The 20,244-nt window shown below is 39.7% G+C and overlaps 1 protein-coding gene and 1 pseudogene across 1 annotated transcript in view; both read right to left on the bottom strand.

Annotated features, from left to right (window-relative positions):
- The window catches only part of OBSCN (obscurin, cytoskeletal calmodulin and titin-interacting RhoGEF), a 233,612-nt gene that overhangs the window by 12,267 nt on the left and 201,101 nt on the right, over window positions 1–20,244 (bottom strand). The window contains exons 104-114 of the mRNA XM_072413427.1: window positions 20,068–20,166; window positions 19,824–19,951; window positions 12,403–12,515; window positions 7,189–7,357; window positions 6,066–6,147; window positions 4,818–5,018; window positions 4,449–4,509; window positions 3,615–3,692; window positions 2,043–2,215; window positions 1,483–1,509; window positions 1,244–1,396 (exon numbers count right to left, since the gene is read on the bottom strand). Of these exons, the coding sequence (XP_072269528.1) occupies window positions 1,244–1,396; window positions 1,483–1,509; window positions 2,043–2,215; window positions 3,615–3,692; window positions 4,449–4,509; window positions 4,818–5,018; window positions 6,066–6,147; window positions 7,189–7,357; window positions 12,403–12,515; window positions 19,824–19,951; window positions 20,068–20,166 (1,284 nt within the window). The remainder of the gene's footprint in view (window positions 1–1,243; window positions 1,397–1,482; window positions 1,510–2,042; window positions 2,216–3,614; window positions 3,693–4,448; window positions 4,510–4,817; window positions 5,019–6,065; window positions 6,148–7,188; window positions 7,358–12,402; window positions 12,516–19,823; window positions 19,952–20,067; window positions 20,167–20,244) is intronic.
- Window positions 9,929–10,968, bottom strand: LOC140332198 (cytochrome b-c1 complex subunit Rieske, mitochondrial pseudogene; annotated as a pseudogene).

Here is a 20,244-nt window from a genome sequence, read left to right as displayed (position 1 = left end):
AACAAAGCTATTCCATGAAAAATTTCACTATAGCTTATACAGTATATTCTGAACCATGCAATGGCATCGAGATGATAAAAAATGTTAACAGATGACTATAATTGCTATATCAAACTTGGCAAGGTCTTTTTGGTTTGGCAATCAGTATAGGTGGGTGTTTAGTAACAGGGCTGCTGTTTGGATCTGGACTGGCCTTTATGGAGATACAATGGCACACAGAACTGCCTTTTTATAGGTAAATACATAACACAAATTACGGATGAACAACCATTTTTTTTAGTTTGTTTCTTTTGTTTAGAGAAATTCTAGTCCAAAGTAATACTTCATATATATATATACATAAAGTATAGTCTCCAATCAGCTTAGAGCCATTGATCCAAGAGGACAAGGGCCACATAAAATAGTCACCTATTTGCACACCTAAATGATCAAATGATGATGCAAAAACGACCCAAACCCTCCTTCTGTCTGGACACTTATAACCTAGTACAATGTCTTAAGTCGTCCATAACACTATTCCTTGATATAATGCCTAAAATATGATAGCTTTTCTAAAATCCCAGCTCTTGCAGTTAAGGATTACTTTAACATAGATTTGGAGAAGCTTGGAGAGTCTGTGAAACATCTTCAACGTTAGACAAACAAGCTCAGTTGAATGCGACTAATTACTATTACATACAATGATCTGAATGAACCTTCACAGACCTCCTGGGTCGACAGGAAGAGAATACAACTAAGTAACAGAACACAGGCTGCTCTATTATAGCAAATTTAAGATTGGAGATTCAGATTCTTCCAAATACTAATTTCTGTATGGTTAATTTTAACATACAACCATTACCCTAAATCTTATATGTAACCTTCTATTTTTGTATGGTGCAGGGAAGGGTTTGACCTGTCATTGGTGCCATTGCTGCCGTCTTTCATCAGGGCAGGAAACAAAGAAATTCTCCTTGGCTTTGATAGACAATGATGTTCTAACCTTTTTGTAATTCTCCCCTTATCAGTGACACAATGGTGGCACAGACAGTGGAAAATCCACGGTTTTTTGACTGACTGTAATAAAAATTGGATGAGCCGGAAGTACTCAACAATTCTCCACTCCTCCTCTGGTGACACTAACATTGTGGGAAAATCTTCCCAATGGGGTTCAAGATAGACATTAAACTTAGATCTTCCAACCCTTTATCATTCTGTCCAAAACTTTGAGAACAAAAGTGCAGATAGAAAACATTTCACTTACTCTGGAGACATCTGGATGGTTTGTTTCATGAAGTCCTGGGCAGTGGCACTAAGCTGGGTGAAAAATGGGCAGCTCCAGCTAATTTTTCCTTGCTGCACATTCATTAGTGTTTCTCTGTCGTTCTGACCTGCGAATGGGGAAGCGCTGACCAAACTGTGGACGATACACAAAGATACATTATGGAATCCCAGCACTGATCATAGAATGTTTCCGCACATAAATGTATAATGAATACTCACCACAAATAGCTGATAACTCCGACAGGCCTGCAGAACACAAACAAAAACACTTTTATTATTTCTGAGGTGCATGCACAGTTATTGTAAAGGCTAGAGCAGCTTTTTTTTTAACATGGGGGCACCCTTGAAATAACATTCAGGTTCTCGGGAACCCCTTCTATAATTACTATATCCACAGATCACAGTATATTAACATAGTGGTCAATGGGAACAATGCCTTTTCCATTGCAGTTCGTTGTTAGGAATGTCACCCTTACATATCATTAAACTGACCAGAGAGGCACAAATTGTTCATTGCTCAAGGAATCCCTAGCAAACTCTGGAGGAACCTTAGGTTTCAATGAAACCCTGGCTAAGAAACATTGATCTAGAACGTACAAATAGACTATATAGAAGGCTTATTCAATGGGGGGATCCATGAGTATTTGGAATCAATGCTATTTTGTTTTCTGATTTTTTCATTAGGTTTCAAATCTTTAAAAAAATTGCTTAGTAAAGAAAATATTATTTGCTTTGTGTTCATGGCACATTTTTTACACACACACAGTTACAATGATTACCAGATATCGGAAGACTTAGATACAGGCGCCTGTGCAGCAATTTCTGGAGAGACAAACTCCGGCGAGCCATATTTAATGTACTGGAATTCGGAAGCAATGATTTTCTGGGCAAATCCAAAGTCACAGAGTTTAATGTCCTCCTTGTTAGTATGAACCATTAGGATGTTGGATGGCTGGAAGAGAGGGAGGTGCTGAATTAGCGAAGACCATAGCATTGCGTTTTATGATAAGACACTACAATAAATCTCACTGCAGAACGATCAAGAATGAGCATTGTTAAATATGATCCTGAAGTCTTGTGTTGGATTGGGTGACCCTCCTGTTCTCATTCACTGTATGGCAAAGTCTTCTACAATGGCCTGAGGCTGTAAGACCTGCAGGGTTACTATAGTAGACTTGTAGAATGCTCTTATTCAATCAACGGATAATATTTCAATTTAAATTCTTGGTTCCCATGCTTTTCTGACTGTCCTGACTTTGGTCTATCTCCAGAAAAGCTGCCATCATGACCTTAGCCTGACGATGCCTCCATGAAAGGCCAGCTGTGATCTTTGCTAGCTTGGCTCTACTTCTGACTTTTGTCATCAGTGGGGCAACTATTAATGGAAAAGCCTCTCCATGGAATAGCCACTGACACTGCAAAAGAGACAATAAAAGTCATAATGCAAAATGTCATACCAGTAGAAGGCCTCTAAGTGGCAGTTGGTCACATTATCAAATACTGGGGCATAAACGGAAGGCAGCTTCAGAATGCAAAGTCATATTTGATGCTTGAAATAAAGAAGCAGATTAATATCATTGGCCAGATATAATATGGTATACAAGGCCTGAAGGAAGCAGTGGCAGAAGAAGCTTTTATTTTGGACTTAGATTGTAAGCTCTTCTGGGCAGGGTCCTCTCCTCCTCCTCCTGTGTCACTCTCTGTGTCTGTCTGTCATTTTCAACCCCTATGTAATGCACAGTGCTGCATAATATGTTGGCACCATACAAATACTGTTTAATAATATTAAAAATATTAATAAGAGGTAGCAATAATGAAAATGAGATATTAAATGGTGATAGTTAAAATTATAAGGCATATAGGTACCATAAGATTAGGCACACACAGTTCATAGTCATGTCACCATCTGTCCCTCGAAGGAGCTCACAATCTAATGTCCCTACCATAGTCATATGTCTTTAATGCAGTCTAAGGTCAATCTTGGGGGGAAGCCAATTAACCTAACTGCATGTTTTTGGAATGTGGGAGGATACCGGAGTACCCGGAGGAAACCCACACAAACACGGGGAGAACCTACAAACTCCATGCAGATAGCATCCTGGTTGACATTTGAACCTAGGAAGGCAAGAGTGCTAAGCTCTGGGCCACCGTGCTGCTATAAAAATTGTTGTATAATTTTTCACCACTCAGTTTGTGTTTTCTAAAACTGTACCAAATATGTTTTTTTCAGCTACTTTTTTAGCTGTTTTTTTCAGCTACATTTTCATTTGCTTTCCATTTCTTGTAGGACAATGTAAAATGTGAACACTCCAGAAGCTGACATTTACAATATATGAATTCATTAAGTATACCTTGATGTCCAGGTGAAGAATGTTTTTCTCATGAAGATATGCAACCGCTTCTAGGAGTTGTTTAATATACAGCTTCACCTACACACAAAAATAAAGAATTGAGAAGAATTAATGAGAAGAGGAGCTGAGAAGAGACAAGGGGAAAAGGACCTGGAAGGAGGGAAAAGGAAGGCATGTTGAAAGGAGACAACCAGAAGAGCTGAGTAGAGAAAGAGTAGTTGAAAAGAGTGAAGGCAAAGGGGAGCTGAGAGACAAGAACAAAAGAAGGATCTGTGGTAAGGAGTAGGGATGAGTGAGCAAATTCAATAAATTCGGTCGCTCGGCGAATTTGGGCGCTCTGCCCTACCAAACATGTAGGCGAGAACGGCCTTTGTAAATTGGGCCTGCATGACTGAATTTTTGGGACCTGCAAGACCAATCAGGAGCTGTCAGCTCCGCTCCCCTGATTGCTGTTGCAGCCCTGTAGTATGTGTTTATGGATAGAGTTTCTCTATCCAGGAACACAGAGTGAATCTCGCTGGCTGCTCATGAATGAATGCAGCGTGGGAAAAAGCCCTCATTCTGACCTGTAGTGCCCGGGGATCGCTCAGGAGGATTCCCAGGGCTGCATTTAGGAATGCAGCCGCGGTAATCCTCCTATAGTGATTTTCTGGATTTCAGATGGTTTCGCAAAATTTCGCAGACCCATCAGAACTTCGAGGAAGTTCTTGCGGGCCGAATTTACAAAGGCCCTTCTTGCCTACATGTTTGGTGAGAACCTGAAAAGAAAGTAAAAGGGAAGTGAAGCAATGAGACCAAAAAAAGAACAAAGCTAAAAAAAAAATACCCACTAACCTCCTTCTCTGTTATAACGTGTTTCCGAAAGAGTCGGTCCAGGAGTTCTTCCCCGCAGCATCTGGTCTAATTAATCAAAATAAAGACTTGCCAAATGATATTCATATTTTTAAACATATATTCGTGTAGGTATGGTAGTTAATTTATTCCATAAGCGTAAGCTGAACTCCAAGCAAACACCAAAATACAAAAAATAAAATACAAACATGGGAGCTATTTTACCCGCTAAAGTATCAGGATTTTAAAATCCATGAAATGTTTTTTCTTTTGGTTGAGTTTCGGGATTAGTTTAAAGATTTGCCTGTAGTTCCCCTATAAAAGTCACAAGCTTGTGTAATACAATTTGCATTAGGCCACGGTGAAGGATACATTTCCATTATAAGGATAAGTGTTTTCTTGGTTTCAAAGGCATCGAGGAGCAGAGTGATTCGCTCATGTGACACTTCGGATAGGATGTCGCGCTCGCGGTATGCTTGCTGCCGAGTCTTACTTCTGAGTGGAATGAATTTGGCGGCACAGGGTACCCCATTTCCTTTGTGCACAACTCGCTTCACAAAGCCAAAAGATCCTCTAAAATGAGCGTAAAAAGGTCCCATTATCATAAATCATTGTACATTGCACCTTATTAGAGAATATCTAAAATCAACACGTTTTTATTGTTTTAAAAGCAGTAAGGCTAATATTGGCCCTCTGCTTATGCTGCAATACTCTTGCAGTAATTTCTTTTAGCCACAAGATGTCCTCAGTCTTCTGGGATGAGTGACACCCAGCATCATCAACCCAGAAAACTGAGGACATTCTGTGACTGCTGGGTGTCATGGACCTGCCCATAAGGAGTTGTCACCACAAATGTATGTGCACACAATCACAATCTAATTCCTTGGTGTGATTTTTTTTAAATATAAAAAAGCGTCGAGTAAATTGGTACCAAATATGTCGATCCAAATATGAGTGTGCGTTGTAGTAAAAATATTCATAGGTGAAATTTTCAAACCCTGTATAGCTTATCAACTTGGAGGTAATGGTATACTATGGCCTTGGAAATATTGCTCTAGAAAGTAGCGACCAGGTTGATCTCTACTTATTTAGAAAATACCATCTTATATATTCTTAAAGGGGATCCCAATGTTTAGGGAAGGCATGGAAGTTTATTACATTGGGACAATTTTAGCAAACCAACTTGAAATAAGTTTAATTGATCTCTTCTGAATCCCATTTCAAAACAATGGGCAGTTGGAAATGCTTAAAGTGTAAATTCTGCAATCCCGTATCCTAAAATTATCTCCTTCATAATTTTGGTGTTTGGCATTATTTAAAACTGAAAAGAAAAAAGTGATGATGCTGCTAAAAATCTTCTGATCAGTTGATCACCATTCATAAATGGGGTGAAAAGGAAAAAAATATGTTTTTTGTGTATCAATATTTCTATTTTATCTGGCGAGCATGCTGTTTATGATTTGATAAATAAACCCTATTGGGAGCTGGAAGGAGGGCAAAAAACAACATAGACATCTTATAAGACTTATCAGTCTCTGTAGTAATAAATAGAAACTAGTCAGCATCGAAGCAATAAATCAATGCATGGATTATTGTGAGCTGAGGGTTGGTTCCACCTACCTGCCAATCTCCTCTTTAACTTCAAAGAATGATTTCAGTTTCCTCCTCTTGTGAATTATCTTTGTGTCTTCTTCTTTCCCATCTGGAAATTAGAACACTTCAATCAGACAAAAAAATAAACCCAGCACAGATCCTCCTCCCTGGGATCAGGGGATGACTAAATCCCCCCCATTGAATTCTGTACACCCTTCTGATACAAAGGCTCCTCTATTGATATAAAAAAAGAGAGCAGAATGCTATGTAAGGATAATATAAGAGAAGCCACAAGCCGACACATTCCAAGGACTCAGCCGCCCCCATTCGTCAAGGCTTCTAGTTATTCTTAAGAGTTTAGTCTCTGTAACAATTTGCCCCCTGGAAGACTGTGCAGTCCAGGAAGTAGATGGTGATTGCGAATTAACTAAACTAAGATGACTCTGTGCTTCTGGAGAAAAAAATCAGACAAAGGCATTGCCAAGAGGACTACTATGATCCCATAAGGAGTATCGAATACCAGGAACTGTAAATTGTCATGCTCCCTGCATTGTAAGTACTTAATATAGTCATGGTAGGTCCACTTTCAGCTACTCACTTGGCTGCACAAATGCTCTGGACACTTTCCCTAACAGTAACAACAATGAATAATGCTAATTCAGCATGCAACATTGCAGCCCCCACCCTGGGGCACATGTGAAGGATTGACAATGTAAGCACATAGTTGGGACAGTTGTCACCATGTAGGAGAAAATACCTGGACATGGACCCTCAATGCAGAATTAGAAGAGATTGTTTTATAGAAAATCCAAAGATTAAAATCTTTTCTGGAATAATGTTAAAGGTAATGTTATTCCAGGCTTAAATTAGATTTTTGAGATTGTGGTTAGATCTACTTGATAATACTCCTAACCCTAATAATATATAAAGGACCACCAGAATGAACAATATGGTATCACTCCTCCACTACCATCAATAAAAAAATCAAGCTTTTGTGCCCATGTTTCCCGAAAACATTTATACAGATATTCAGTGTCTATCATTAGCGATCCAATAATGAGATTTAGAAGTGAAAGGTTACCTTTTGATTATCTCACCCCATATGGTAGCTACTTAGTTTACATGTACAATAAATAAAGGAAATATTTACCCTCCAGCATAACCAGCTCAGCCTTGCAAGACACCTCTCCTCCGCCATTCCTAGCCACGCAGGTGTACACCGCGCCATCTGCGCGCTCTGTGTCCTGTATCACCAGGGAGTATTTTCTGCCATCTCTCACCTGTTGGATTCGCTCACTGTCCTTCAGCAATGTGTTATCCTGCAGACAAAGACACAGACTCTTATGGCACCCAACCATATATATATATATATATATATATATATATATATATATATATATATATATAGGAAAGTATCTGATATCTCTACAGATTCAAATTATTGTCCACAAATTACAAAAAAAAAATCAGACCCTTTGACTGCTGTTAAATCAGTGATTGGCTATAATATTTCACAATATTCAGTACCTTTAGAGACATTACTTTTAAAATGAAGACAAGAGATATTGGGACACCATATATTAATAATAATAAAAGTATTTATTTAGCGCCAACATATTATGCAGCACTGTACTTTAAACATATACAGTATGTCTAGCTTTTTTTTTAGAGTTGGGTTACTGATATCAATAAAAGAATTTTCCTAATACTGTCAGGGTGAAAATTATTTAACCAGTGAGGGAACATGAGGAACACCGGTTAGAAAACAAATTTGAAAGGATTTCTAGGCTTCCTTAATTATTATTAAGAATCATCAAGTTGATGTTGACCTCTGGCAGCTACATGGATATTTTTTGCAGAATGATCTGTCTTCTTTTAGGATTTCAATCTTTGCTATAGCATATCAATTTCTGATATTATATCCACCTATTTTATTGCCGACCATCTGTTACTTCTACCTTCAGCTTTTCCAAGCACATTTATCTTTTCAATTGCATTGGTTCTTTACTGAAAATGTCCAAAATAGGAGTCATTTGGGCATCTAGCAAGGCTTTCTGAAGGATCTATTTGTTCATTGTTCTTGCTGTCCATGATTTTTTTTTCACCAAAACCAAAGTTTAGAATGTTTTTCCATCTTGCTTCTTCATTGTCCAGTTTTCACATCCATAAGGAATAAAAAAATATTAACTGTAGAGTTATGTTTGATAGACACATTCAAAAGCCATTCCACATCAACTGTCTTGATTGCTGGATCCTTTGCTGGTAATAATTGGAAGCAGAAGATGTCCACTATTTCAATATTTACCATCAGTTTTTAAGTTACCTGTCTTTCCTGGTGATATGACCCTAATTTTCCTGATACTTAGCTAAAGTCCTATCTATTAATTCTGGAAACTGTAGCATCCTTCCTTTAGCTATGCAGAGATGTAGTTTTCTCGGCATCCCCAGCACCGAGGCAGAGTATGTGCAGCCAATGAGCAGATTAGTTCCTGATTTCAATTTTGTCCTACTATTGGCTGCTGATCCTATTTAAACCTCTCTAGTCCCAGGAGCTGGTTACTGGACCTTCAGTGTGTTACCTGTGACTTTACCCAGCTGTACTCTCTATGTGCCCTGTATTGCCCTTAAGGATATTTGAGCTTGGCTTGTCTCAACCCTGCTCCTTGTCTTCTGCTTGTCCTGACATCAGACCATCTAGGCCAGTGTTTCTTGAGCTTTTTAACATGGGGGGAAACCCTTGAAATAACTTCAGGTCTTCAGGGAACCCTTCCTAAAATTACTATATCCAAAGCTCACAGTACATTAGCATGGTGGTCAGTAGGAAGAATTCCTCTTACATTATTAGACATTGGGAAGAATGTCACCCTTACAGATAGCCAAAAAGATTATTGATGTCACTTAAGGAGGAACCCTAGGGTTCCATGGTCTAGATGTTAATTCTTGCTTGCCACCTGCCATGACTTCAGTCTGTCTTGACCCTGTCACTTCCCACCTGCCTACCCCTACATTCTTACGGAGATCTCAGCCTACCCAGTATCTGACCTTTGGCTGTCCCAATACTGAAGCCATCTGTTCGGCTTGCCCTTGGTGGGGATTGCCGGTGGGCTTTGACCTGGTGTTCTACCTGCAGTAAAGTAGTTTGATGGGCACTAGGGTTACCGGCCATCACCCCTTTTGTACTGCCCTGGTAATGGAGATACTTAGACTCCCCCCCTCGGGTATTCCTGTGTGACCTTCCAGGGGGCATAACCTTAACATAGGCTCTTTAGGGTCACTGCATTTTTAGCTATTACTGTACTGTACCAAAAGATTGTTGATTTTTCTTCCACTAATCCCAAAACCTCCATTGTCTTCCTTAAGCTCTGAACCTTCCATTTGTTCAGTATACAGGTTAAATAAGTATGGTGAGATGCAGCCTTTCCTATATTGCCTGTCTGAGACCAGTCTGTACTGTTTTCTGTCACAACTGCATAATATTGATTAGTGATTGATTAGAAATCTGAGATTCTTCATGAGAAAAATTAGATGTTCAGGTGCACCCATATTTTTGGGGACATTCCACAATGTCACATAGTCAAAGTCTTAAAGCATATGTTGACACCCTTCTTGTACTGCTTCATGTTTTCAATCATCCAGCTAGAATCTACAAAAAATATCTCTAGGTGTTCTGACATTTTCTAGGTCGAACTTACATCTTACAAATAAATGTAGGGTTCCAATCTGTATAGAATAATCTTTTACTATATTCTTCTTGGTTTGTGATATCAGGGAAATTGCTTTGGTCTGTCCAGTCTTTCTGGTCTCCTTTCATTGGTTCTGGAATATAAGCGGATATCTTCCAATCTTTTGGCCATTAGGTATTTTCCTAGACTTTTGCTATATGTTAGTCCTTTTTTTTTTTTTTTTTAGGTCAGAATTTAATGTTTTCTTTGTACAGGATTTACAAGGTGTCACAACAGACACTAAGATCACACTGTACAGCAGAAATTTCAAGTGTGATGGATTATTAAAAGAATACGATCTTTAAAACCAATAGACGTGAAGATAGGACACGCAAGAATAACAGCAGAAACTGCATTATTCTTTGAAGTGTAAAAGTCTATCCAACTATTACAAGCTCATCAGATGAAAACTCATAGAAGGGAACCTCAAGGTTCAGGGGTGCGGGGCCCTTTCTAATTCTACTAGATGCATCATAATGGGACCCGTGGCAAGGGCAATAATAGCCGCCGTAATCGCCGGCATTTGCGATGGGAACGCAACCGAGATGAGTGCAGACTCCGATGAGGATCGCCCACTCGGGTTTCTTTACCCTGTCAAGGTCATGCTGTGGGTCCCTCAACTCGCTCAAGTCGACTGAGGCCTCCTTCTCGATCTCCTTTGCCGTCCTGTGATGGATGAACAGAGGTTTGCCTCGCCATTTGAAGCACACGTTTTTGCCTTCTGGGATTTCTGACAGCTTCACCTTGATCTTGGACATGGCCAAGACATCGGCGGAGGCACTCATGCTGGAGACGAATTGGGATACGACGCTCTTGGCAACGTAGGCCGTGGCAATTGTGGTGGCGCCAGTGATCATGTAGGAGAAGCTCTTTCTGGATTCATCACTGGTCTGGGATGACTTTGTGCTGTCCACAACATCTGCACGGCGATATTCTGCGAAATCTGGGGCGGTGACATCACTGTGCAAGAAGCGAACAGAAGAAGGACCACTGATCCGGGCAATGGCAGAGACCTCCCCAGAAGCGCTCTGAACCCTCACTGAAGGCCTCTTCGCATCCAGCAACACCTTCTCCCCGTGCAGGTCAACTCCCGACACCACCGGCTTCAGCTGTCCGGCCACGGTATACGAAGTGGCGGACAAGTACGGGGAAAGTGAGCCAGAGCGGGCGGCCAGGGACAGCATGGCGGCGGCAGCTCAGACGAATCAGTGCTATATGTTAGTACTTAAAAAATAATTATATTCTGTCTTGCTGTTAGAGATTTTTCTTTACTTACTGTTGGATTTGCACTAGAACAGAAACAGAGGGCAATCCACGGCCCGGGATAACAGTAAAATCCCAACAGGGTTTTTCCAAAACTAAAAATGCTCAATATAGCTGGACACATTTCTTACCCTGCCTGTTCAGTATAATACAGAACCAAAGCTGAAGTCGAGGACAGAAGCTCTAACACAGGGGCCGGCAAAGTTTTACGACCACTAGGCCATTTATGGGGTGGGCACACTAGGCCAGACCCGCCCTAATGGCTCCGCCCACCACCAGGGAACGCCCCCTGAAGTGAAATCCCTTTCTTCCGTATGCATTGCGGAAGAGAGGGATTTACCTTCAGGGAGCTTTCCCTATCTACCGCGGCAGCGGAAGTATTATTGTGGGCCACAGTAAATAGGGGGGTAACTGCAAGGGGGCGGCACCGAAGCTCCAGCTCCGGTAGTTCCTAATGCCCCGTGGCCGATATGGCTGGCATTAGGCCAGAATGGTCAGGGGGTGTTAGGCCAGAACGATCTACCAGCTAGGCTGTATCTGGCCTAAAGGCTGGAGTTTGCCGACCCCTGCTCTAACACTATTCTAGTCAAAGCTAAATAGGAGCTTTTGGTTGAAGTCACATAGTTAAATAGTTTGTTAGCTTAAAAAGACACAACTCCATTGATTCAACCAAAAGGAAAACAAAAGTATATAAAATAAACATATTTAAGAAAACCTACCTAGACAGAAACCTGTGCATGCAGTTATATGCATCTTTATACCAGAAGAAGGTAAAAAAAAACCTTGTAAAGCATGGTCCATTTTGCTCAAATAAGGGAAACTTAGGTCCTTCATGCCTTTTATGACTTCATTTTCCATTCTCTGCACTTTCTCCAAGTTCCACAACATTCTTTTTGTGAACTGGTGCCCAAAACTGGACTGCATATTCCAGATGTGGTCTGACCAATGCTTTGTACAGGGGCAGGATTATGTCTCCATCTCTGCAGTCTATTCCTCTTTTATTACAAGAAAGTACTTTACTAGCTTTAGATATTGCAGCTTGGCATTGCATGCTGTTATTAGGTCTGTGATTTATCAGAACACCCAGATTCTTCCCATTCACTCTTACAGAAGTAACCTCAACATTTCCCCAAGCTATAAGCTTATTTGCATTGTTTCTGTATTATGTTTTTGTACTTATTTTTACATACAGAACACTAATGGTAATTGTCATTTGTTTCCATTTACCAGATGATTTTTATTGATCTTTCTGATGTATTTATACAAATTCATCAAGTTGTTTTCAGAATTCTTCTCCTTCTAATAACTAAATATGTGGTCATGGGGTGGACCGGGAGGATCTCGGCATTGCAGGGACTTTGTGCTCTCTTTGCACTCACCTTGTACCACGTAACAGTAAGTGGGGGGCTTCCATCTATCACTGCATCAAACTGTGCTGTCTCCCCGCAGTTGGCGTGCACGTCTTCTATAGTCACCTGCATATATGGGGGTCCTGGTAAAAAAAAAATATAATTTTTTTTAGCTTTTCAGTTATGTATATCCAGCTACAGGGTCAACTTCATAGCAAGGATATTTACCAAATTGTGTTAGAAACGTGCATCTTGCAGATGTTTACCTGATACAACTCTAAAGGTACTGAGCCAGGTCAATCCCATAAACCTATTATTATGGAGTGCCAAATGATAGGATCTGCCTGCTATGGTCAAATGATCCGTGTAATATAAGGGTAATATTAACCAATTGCTTCCCCATAAAGCTGGATAAAATATAATTAATTATAAGTTTCTTGTTTCTTGTAAATTAGGATGTCTAGTGAGTCCCTGTACCACATTAAAACTTCATATCCAAAATATTGTCGTCCTTATCCTGAGCCAATATAATTTTATTGAACTTCCTTGCAAGCTGCCGTTATTACCGAACACAATTGGGAAGATTTGGGCTTTGAGATGCCATTAACATGATTTAAGGACAATTAAATAATCATCGTGTTATTTGTGCTTCAGTACATCTTAAAAATATGTATTCATTTGCCTGGAAGAATACACTCCACAATTACATGTCATTCCGAGATCACTTGAGGAACAGAAAAATTACCATGAACAAAAAAAACTCTAATATTAAAAAAATTACTTTCTTTTTCTAAAAAGTCCTTAGCAGATGAGGAAGCAATTTTTAGATTAAGAAACAATTTAATTTGATAAAACACAAAATTATTACAATGTATCCTTTATTTATTTCATAGTTATGTTTTATATAAGTTTTATTATTTCTTTGCTAGCAATCAGAATCTTACCGGTCCTCCTAATCTTAGACATACACTATGAAGGATCACTCCATGGTATGTTTTATTCATATAACAAAAATCTCTTAGATTGTAGGCTCTTCCGGGCAGGGTCTTATCCACCTCCTCTGTCATTGGGCCTGATTTATTAAAGCTCTACAAGGCGGGAGAGGATACACTTTCATCAGTGAAACTGGTTGATCCAGCAAACCTGGATAGAATTTCTTCAAAGTCATTAGCTATTTGTTAGCAAATGTTTTTAATCCTCAACCAGACCCATTCAAGGTTTGCTGGATCACCCAGCTTCACTGATGAAAGTGTATCTTCCCCAACATTGGATAGCTTTATTAAATCAGACCCATGGTTAGTATCTGTCTGTCATTTGCAACCCCTATTTATTGTACAGCCCTGCATAGTATGGCAGTATATAAATACTTTTTATTATTAATAATAATAATAATATTAGGTACAATGTATCGTACCCTTATACCCTAAATAGAGTGATTTTAAAATCAGTACGATGATTACCATTTGACAAATTAAAGAGCAATTTTCATTAAACATAGTGCCCAAATATTGATTGATTTTTTATCCAATCAGTATTTCCTATAATTCGATCATCTAATCATTCTCAAGCATGGTTCCTCCAGAGGTTGCTGTGGGGTTCCTTGAGCCATGAGAAACTTGTGACCCTCAGGTCAGTTTAAGAGACACCAATGATCTTTTTGACTATCTGTAAGGGTGACATTCTTCCCAATGGCCAACAATGTAAGACCTGAAAGTTATGTCAAGGGTTCCCCCATGTTAAAAAGCTCTATTCTAAAACTATCACACCCTCAGCGTCACACTCCTATCATTACTGATATCACACCTCCAGTTCACAAGAATGGTCTTTCCCTAGTTAGATCCCATTCACGGCACAAAAACTGGCATTTCCACTTTCCATGTCCTCCCCTTATTGACGAGCCAAAATCAGGAAATGATATATTAAAGGTCTACAAGACTGGAGAAGATAGACTATCATGGTAAAAATCAGGGGGAACCAGCAAACCTGAGATGGATCTGGTCCAGGATTGAAAACATTTTCCAACGAACAGCAAAAGATTCATAAGAAATCAATTTCAGGTTTGTTGGATTATCCGGGTTTTCATGATAGTCTATCTTCTCCAGTTTTGGAGAGCTTGGATAAATCAGGCACAATGCCTTAATCTCTGCAGAAAAAATGTCAAACAATAACTTCCCAGCTATTCTTACACGATTCCTACCATACTTCCAGAGGTATCTGATACATAACGTCCTACATCCCCTGAAGAAGCAGTTGTTGCGAAACGCGTTGGGTTTCTAGGACTCACCTGAATCTATATATAAACCTAGACTTATGTGACTTATAACCCTTGCACATGTATTCTAGTATATGTAAAAATATGTATAATATGTATAAAATATGTATAAAGGGCTTTCTTGTACTTACCAGTATTCATTTGCACTCATGTGACAACTTACCTTTCTACTTGCATTTAAGTATATGTATAGAAATGTTTGTATCATGATGATCTGTTATTTATGGGTTATATTAAAACTGTTACTGTTTTCTCAAGAAACAATGCAAATTACTTCTAAGACAGACCCAGGTTTTGGTTGATCTACCCATTTACCTTGTCTATATAGTTCTATCACTTTAACATCTTCAATTCTTCTATAAAATAGGATCCTGGAATAGCTATGAATTCCGAGCAGTATCTTTAATATTCCAAAAATCAGATGAAAACTACATTTATAAAGAAAAAAAAACAATTTATTCCTTTAGAAAGGCGCTGTGATTTAATCCATAAGAGATGAAGATTTCAATCTCCAAAAGGCTTCTATGGAAACACATCTACGCATTTTGCTGCATTGTTATCTATATACCTGTCACATTTCCACGTAACTCGAGTCCTCAATATAGTTTGAAGAAGGAAAAAAAGCGAAAACGGAAAATAAAAGATTGAAAAAAAAAAATTGCGGTTTTGAAGTTGATTCTTGTCCAGATTTCTAAGAACAAATCTGCAGATTCCAGCAATGGTTCCTTCATAGGAACAGCCTGTGTTCGGGGCCAAGAGATGCTCAGGGTGAATGCTGCAATCCTTTGTTAGTGTTTAAGCAGTGCTGAGCTCCGGCTGATGTGTAAGAAGGGTTTCCTGGCATGCAAAGAATCCTTCTGGACCCGATAGAGAAATCTGTGGGAGCTCTCAGAAAAGGAAGAGGAAATTGGGAACAGTTTGTACAGAGCAGTGGTAGGTATTACGCCAAGGGACAAATTGTTGGAATTGGCTCCTGGGTAGTAGTGGGAAACCCAGGGGCCGCAGCAGTCATGGCAGTGTGAAGGAGTCCTGCAGTGACTGTGGTTGTATCATCTAGCAGTGATAATCAACCTACTTTATAAAGTGCAGCCCCTCAGATCAGTACACAATCAAAAATATATTATTCAGGGTTTGTAACACTATACAAAACTGTCAGAGGTTACAAATGCAACAAGAAAAGGTCATCGAGTATTCTACAGGAGTGTTTGTAAAGTGGGAACATATTACAAGAGTGGTAGGATATTGAGATGATCAGAGACTGCAGACATTGTACAGGAGATGGTCAGAGACTGCAGACATTGTACAGGAGATGGTCAGAGACTGCAGACATTGTACAGGAGATGGTCAGAGACTGCAGACATTTTACAGGAGACGGTCAGAGACTGCAGACATTGTACAGGAGACAGTCAGAGACTACAGACATAGTACATTAAACAGTCAGAGACTGCAGACATTGTACAGGAGATGGTCAGAAACTGCAGACATTGTACAGGAGACGGTCAGAGACTGCAGACATTGTACAGGAGACGGTCAGAGACTGCAGACATGGTACAGGAAGAGACTGCAGACATTGTACAGGAGATGGTCAGAGACTGCAGACATTGTACAGGAGACGGTCAGAGACTGCAGGCATAGTGAGGAAGATAATCAGAAATTGCAGCTTTACCACAAGGAATAGGTGAGGACTGTAGACATGCTATCTAAGTGATAGGAGCCTGTATACTACAATAGGTGGTCGGAAACCCCAGATGTGCTACAGAGGATGGCCAGAGACTGTAGGCTTACCACAGAAGAGTAAGACTGCAAACATGACAGGGAGATGGTGAGAGACTACAGACATATTAAAGATAGCTCAGAGACTACTGATTTCTTACAGGAGATGGTCAGAGACTGCAGACATGTTAAGGGGTTGAAGCCTGATAACATACATAAGAGATGGTCAGATATTGAGGACATACTACATGAAATAGTCAGAGACTGCAGACATGGTATAGGTGCGTTGCATATGGGGTTTATAAGCTACAAAAGATGGTCAGAAACTTCTGTGCTACAAAGGATATTCAGAGACAACATGTACATTATAGGAGATGGTGGGAGAATTCAAATTCAGATATCCCACAGGAGATTTTACAGTAAATAAGTCTTTAGGAATTTAGGAAGAAGGCTCCTGCACCCATGCAATACCTAAAAGAGTTAACCATTCCTTTAAATGCTTCTTCTAAATTCTCTGCACTCCTCCAATGATCTACTAATGACTTTTTCACTCATAACCTCATCACACGCATGGCTCCAAGACTTTTCTAGAGCTGCCCCAACTCTCTGGAATGGTCTCCCCATCCTTTTTGTCTTGCTCCTACCTTCTGCTCATTTAAAAGAGCCCTCAAAACCCAACGCTTTAACCTCACCTACCCATCTGGTTCTGTCTCCTAAACCCTCACTACTTCCCACCATTCCATATCCCACTCCTATTGTGTGATACTTCCCGCACCTCCTAGATTGTAAGCTCTACAGGGCAAGGTCCTCTCCTCCTCCTGTGTCACTGTCTGTGTCTTTCTGTCATTTGCAGCCCCTATTTAATGTACAGTGCTGTGTCATGTTTTGAGGATATATAAGTACTGTTTATTATTATTATTATTATTATTATTAATAATAATAATAATAATAATAATATTAATTCCTCTTGAAGTAAACTAAATAAATAACCTATAATATTTTACCCTAAATATTCTTTTGATTATCAGGACCATATAGTTCAGTATTCCTCAATCTTTTTAACATGAGATTATTGAAATAACTTTCAGATCTTCAGGGAACTCCTCTCTATAATCACTATATCCACAGATCACAATATATTAGTGTGGTGGTCAGTGGGAAGAATTCCTCCTACATTGCTGGCCAATGGGAAGAATGTCACCCTTACAGATAGCCAAAAAGATCATTGGGGTCACTTATACTGACCTGAGAGGTAAAAATCGCTCATTGCTCCAGGAACTCCCAGCAACATCTGGAGGAACCCTGGTGGAGAATCACTGCTCTAGCCATCAAAACCGACCTTCTTCAAATTTTAAAATATTATTGGATCCTAAGCTTTTCCTGCTTTTAACAAATCACATACAACCTTTTTCATTTCTACTTTATTCAGCTGATGATGCCACTTACACATTTTTGGCCTGGCAAGCATGGTGTAGTTGCTGCCCTGTAGTCTCCGGGGGTAGCCCTGGCTGGGCATGCAGAGTAGCTGGATGCTGGAGCAAATGCATAGTAACTGCTGGATAATGGAACACTAGACATGACATGATTATGTACCACACCCTGAGTATCTATTTATTTACCCCAAAGGAAGATAAGAAACTCCAGCTGGAGCCAAAAAGGAAAATTGTGTCATGGATGGCAAAGACCAAGCAGTAGAAAATAACAAGATCTTTCCAGACTGCATGGACAGGTAACTGGATCGTTTATGCATATCAAATGCAAAAATTATTAACATTGGCTTTTTTAGGTGTAACCATAGAAGTTCTTCTTCAACCACAATACAATACAAGCCACAGCCGTGACCTTGAAATAACCTTGTATTTCCCCTTCCAGTCTCTGGGTGGCTGCTGAGCACATAACACCTTAAACACTAACAACTACCGGTAGATAAAATTATTCTCCGACTCTCTAAAGAGAGGTTGAAAGCAAAGTACAAGCAACGCAAGTGCGTTTGTACTGATCTCCCTCACTTCCTAAATTGTAAGCTCTTTTGTGCAGGGTCCTCTCCTCCTACTGTGAATTGTTTGTATTTGGCTATCATTTGCAGCCCCTATTTAATGTACAGCACTGTGGAATATGTTGAAGTTTAATAAAAAAACGTTAAATATTATTATTAATAATAATAATAATAATAATGATAAAACACAAAACTCCACAAAATCAATCAAAATCATGTACAAAATCTTACTAGCAAAATAATAAAGGGTCACAGGCTGGACAGTCCTTGGGAACTAGAAGTGACAGTAAGTATATGTGAATGATCCTGGATGTTCCTTCAGGTTACTAATCTAAAGCAAGATGACCGTCAACAAATAGCAAAATCACTTTATTTTAATATAAAGGAGAATTTGGATGGAATGTGGATAATATTTAAAGAAAATGATCTCCAAAACTATTCAGATATCTCTATATGACATGACAAGGAATTGCATATCAATAAGACAATAATAGTACAATTCCATCAGCCACTTTTATAGATGAATCTGTTCCAGCTCGGTACAAATACCAACACAAATCCATTTCATAAAATGAATCAATAAAATTCATCAATAGTAATAAAATACATTTAATCAAATGAAAACCTTTGCAGTGCTGCTACTACGCCATAATGCCTTATTACAATGTCTAAACTCCTGTAATCGACACGTTTTAAAATAATCTACATTTAGCCAATCGACTTGAAATAATTAACACCCACAATTAACACTCGTTACAGATGTGAGGAAAAACCAAACTTTTCTGTAGAATAAAACCACATTTAGAAAGAAGATGAATATAAAGAAGACTCAGGACCTCAATCTACAGGTGGATGAACTGCAAGTCCCATCGTTGTCCCTTAGGCTGGGGATAATCAGTTTATAAAATTCTTCTTTGACGCATTATTTTAAAGCCACCAAGCTGCTTCTACATGCACAATGACAATTTACCGGAAAGTAAAATGACTACGTGCAAAGTTCTTTAAGCCATGGGGTGCTGTTTGAATCATTGCAGTGGGTTAGTTTACCGGATCTAAATACATTTATATCTTTGGTAACCATTTATAGAGCAATGCACTGGAAGTTAATGAACAAAAATTTTAATTTAAACCCTAAAGTCCTATGTTATGGTGTAGATATCATCCAGCAGTATGGGAAATTCTTCCCATTAAAGTGATTTATGCCCATTGCCTACTAGAATTGAAATCTTTTGGCAAGGGGGCAATACCCTAAACTGTTGGATCAGGGACGTACCCCAGGTTTAGAAGCAGCCACGTTCTAGTTCCATGGCTGTGAATCTGTTTAGCTTTACTGATCTCAGTTACCCCACAGCCAGCTTCCACCCAGCCCTTAGCACACAGGTATTAGTGAGACCCCCCGAATCTTGCACTTGTTGTTTTCCAGCTGGATGGTGATACGGACCAGCGCACCATCGCTCCTTTCCTACTCACTTGTCCCCTTGCCATCCTCCAGCGGCAGGTAAGTCGTGTCGGTGGTCTCGATGTAAACTTGGCTGTGGATATTCCAGAGCTGAGAGCCCGGTCTCCCATGGTACCACTCCGCTGCATCCATCTGAAGCCTGCGGATGCAAAAATAAAAAGGACGTTTTTCTTTTTTTCCCAGCAGCTATTTTTAAACCAGTATGTGACTAAGACAAGCAATCTGTTCACAGGAGGAGAGAGAATGACATCCTACCTCTCGTCTGCTGCCATTCCCCCTCTTTTTCCTTTTTTCTGTGCATGTTCTATTGCAGCACACGGCAGCGGGGCCTGGTGTGCATAATCACACAGCCGGCTCAGCAAGGGTTAAAGAGCATCCACAAAACGTGCCGAGGGCTTAACCCCTTGCTGCTGTTTTCCCATCACATGCTGC

This window comes from Pyxicephalus adspersus, chromosome 5 (assembly GCF_032062135.1).
Source record: "Pyxicephalus adspersus chromosome 5, UCB_Pads_2.0, whole genome shotgun sequence".
Classification (NCBI taxonomy): Eukaryota; Metazoa; Chordata; class Amphibia; order Anura; family Pyxicephalidae; genus Pyxicephalus; species Pyxicephalus adspersus.
The sequence above is the reverse complement of the archived record's forward strand: the minus strand, read 5'-3'. Positions and strand labels throughout refer to the sequence as shown.